The following is a 2,094-nucleotide window of genomic DNA, read 5'->3' on the forward strand; positions in this document are numbered from 1 at the left end:
CAAAATGAAATCTACGGCGTCTTCCCTGCTTCCGCGCTCTTCGAGGACGGCTTCCTAATTCCCCTGCTGGCGTTCTAATGTTTTGCTGGCCTGCGTGCCATGTTAGGCTGGAGGCCTTGTAATGTTACTTATGTCCTTTGGCCGTTAAACTTGTGTGGTGTGTGGTACTGGTGGTATAACTCTGTCTGGTGGCTTTATCTATAAAGTCGGGCTAACGCCTTTTCTCTAAAAAAAATCAAGCTGGGTACATTTCCAGGGTGGCTTTAAGAAAGAAATGCTTTTCTTGTGTGTGTTTAGAACTTTACAAAATGCAGGTGGGTACCCCTCCCCCTCCCATCGATCAATGCACACACCCACACGAGTCATTCTTGTTGCGTCAAAACACTTCAATTTATTATGATAATGTACAGATTCGATCTTTATGTCAATATGTTCCCATACTATCATCACTCTTTCTAGACATAAACACTACCTCACATTTCACATCCCTTGGCGATCCAATTTCAGAATGTTTTTTTGTCCATAGCACTCTAATCCTGTAAGAACTCGTTTGCTTCGAGGTATGGCACAACTTGATCAGCCATCGATTTAGGCGTGGCGCAGTCACCAGCTTTGCACTGTATCACTATCTGCAAGGAGCAGTTAAAGGGCTCACTCAGCGAAATGAGTACCCATCATTATTGAACTAGGAACCTCTTACAGAGCAGCTGGTAATAATACAACTATGTTGCTTTGATAACATTTGGGTGTTCAAACATTTACACGTGCTAACCTCGCAGTCAGAAGGTGGTTCATAAGGATCATCAATTCCAGTAAACCCTGCAGATGATTTACAAAGTAAGATTTGCAAAACATAGTAAAAATGGTGGTCAGTTGGTTCTTTTACCTTTGATTTTTCCTGCACGGGCAAGCTTGTACAAGCCTTTTGGATCCCTAGCTTCACAAACTTCAAGTGGGACATTCAAAAACACCTACAGAAAAGACACTTTTCTATGCCGGTTACCTTGATAATAAGATCAACCAGATGGTTTGAAGGAATTCTACAGTGTGTGAAAATATACCTCAATGAATGCAGAATTGTGCAGTAATTTACGGCAAGCGCTGCGTTCACTTCTGTAGGGTGATACCAAGCTAGCAATGCAGATCAGACCAGCATCTGCAAACAGCTTTGCTACTTCTCCTGAAAAGTTGGACATGAACACATTTAGAAATGGTATAACTGCAAGACAGAAAACGACCACAATACTGGGATTTCTGAACGGACAAAACATACCTACTCTGCGTATATTTTCAGCACGGTCCTTTGCTTCGAAACGGAGGTCTCGGTTTAACCCATGCCTTAGATTGTCACCGTCTAGAATGTAGGTCAGATGACCTCTGGAGTGCAGCTCGCGACTTAGGCCGCATGCTGGTGTGCTTTTCCCTGAAGTATATGTTGAGATCTTACAAATATAATAGAGGCTCCACAGTTTAGTGTATGACTATGATGGCTTGATCAGCTCGTAAATACCTGAACCACTTAACCCTGTTATCCACACAACACAACCCTTCTGATTTAGCAGTTTCTGCTGCTCAAACTGGCCTATTGGACAGTCATGCCAAAGAATGTTTGTCGATTTCCCAATAGTTGAGGTCACAAGCTTGTCGATACCTGGTAATTTCAGGCTTGTAAGGTGAGGATCTTGAAAGGATAAATCTTGTATTGTATAATGCTGCCAAAGATAATCACATTTGGGTATAGTGTTGCAGGATTGCTAGTACCATACTTCAAAGAGCTTGCGACTTCAGCTTCAGAACTACAGTGTAATAAATTCTGATGATTGATAGGCTAGCTTTAAACCTATCTTCACTAGTAGAAAAAGGACCTAATGTGAGACACATTAGTCTCGGTTCAATTTTGGCCTGGTACTAGGTACCATTAGTCCCGGTTCGAACAGCTATGCATTAATGCCAGTTGATGTTGAACCTTAAGTACGGGTACTAAAGGGGTGGTGGCAGGCTGGCGTCAGGCCGGGGCCCCATGAGCCCCTTTAGTCCCGGTTTGTGGCACAAACCGGTAATACAGGGCTAACCTTTAGTACCGGTTTGTGTCAC

At 43.1% G+C, this 2,094-nt stretch overlaps 1 protein-coding gene across 1 annotated transcript in view; it reads right to left on the bottom strand.

The window, feature by feature from the left end:
• Positions 1-530: 530 nt before the first annotated feature.
• The window catches only part of LOC119279285 (adenylyl-sulfate kinase 3-like), a 3,713-nt gene continuing 2,149 nt past the window's right edge, over positions 531-2,094 (bottom strand). The window contains exons 2-7 of the mRNA XM_037560580.1: positions 1,511-1,651; positions 1,274-1,423; positions 1,062-1,180; positions 887-971; positions 773-819; positions 531-629 (exon numbers count right to left, since the gene is read on the bottom strand). Coding sequence (XP_037416477.1) covers positions 531-629; positions 773-819; positions 887-971; positions 1,062-1,180; positions 1,274-1,423; positions 1,511-1,651 — 641 coding nt within the window. The remainder of the gene's footprint in view (positions 630-772; positions 820-886; positions 972-1,061; positions 1,181-1,273; positions 1,424-1,510; positions 1,652-2,094) is intronic.

This window comes from Triticum dicoccoides, chromosome 3B, assembly GCF_002162155.2.
Source record: "Triticum dicoccoides isolate Atlit2015 ecotype Zavitan chromosome 3B, WEW_v2.0, whole genome shotgun sequence".
NCBI classification, from domain to species: domain Eukaryota; kingdom Viridiplantae; phylum Streptophyta; class Magnoliopsida; order Poales; family Poaceae; genus Triticum; species Triticum dicoccoides.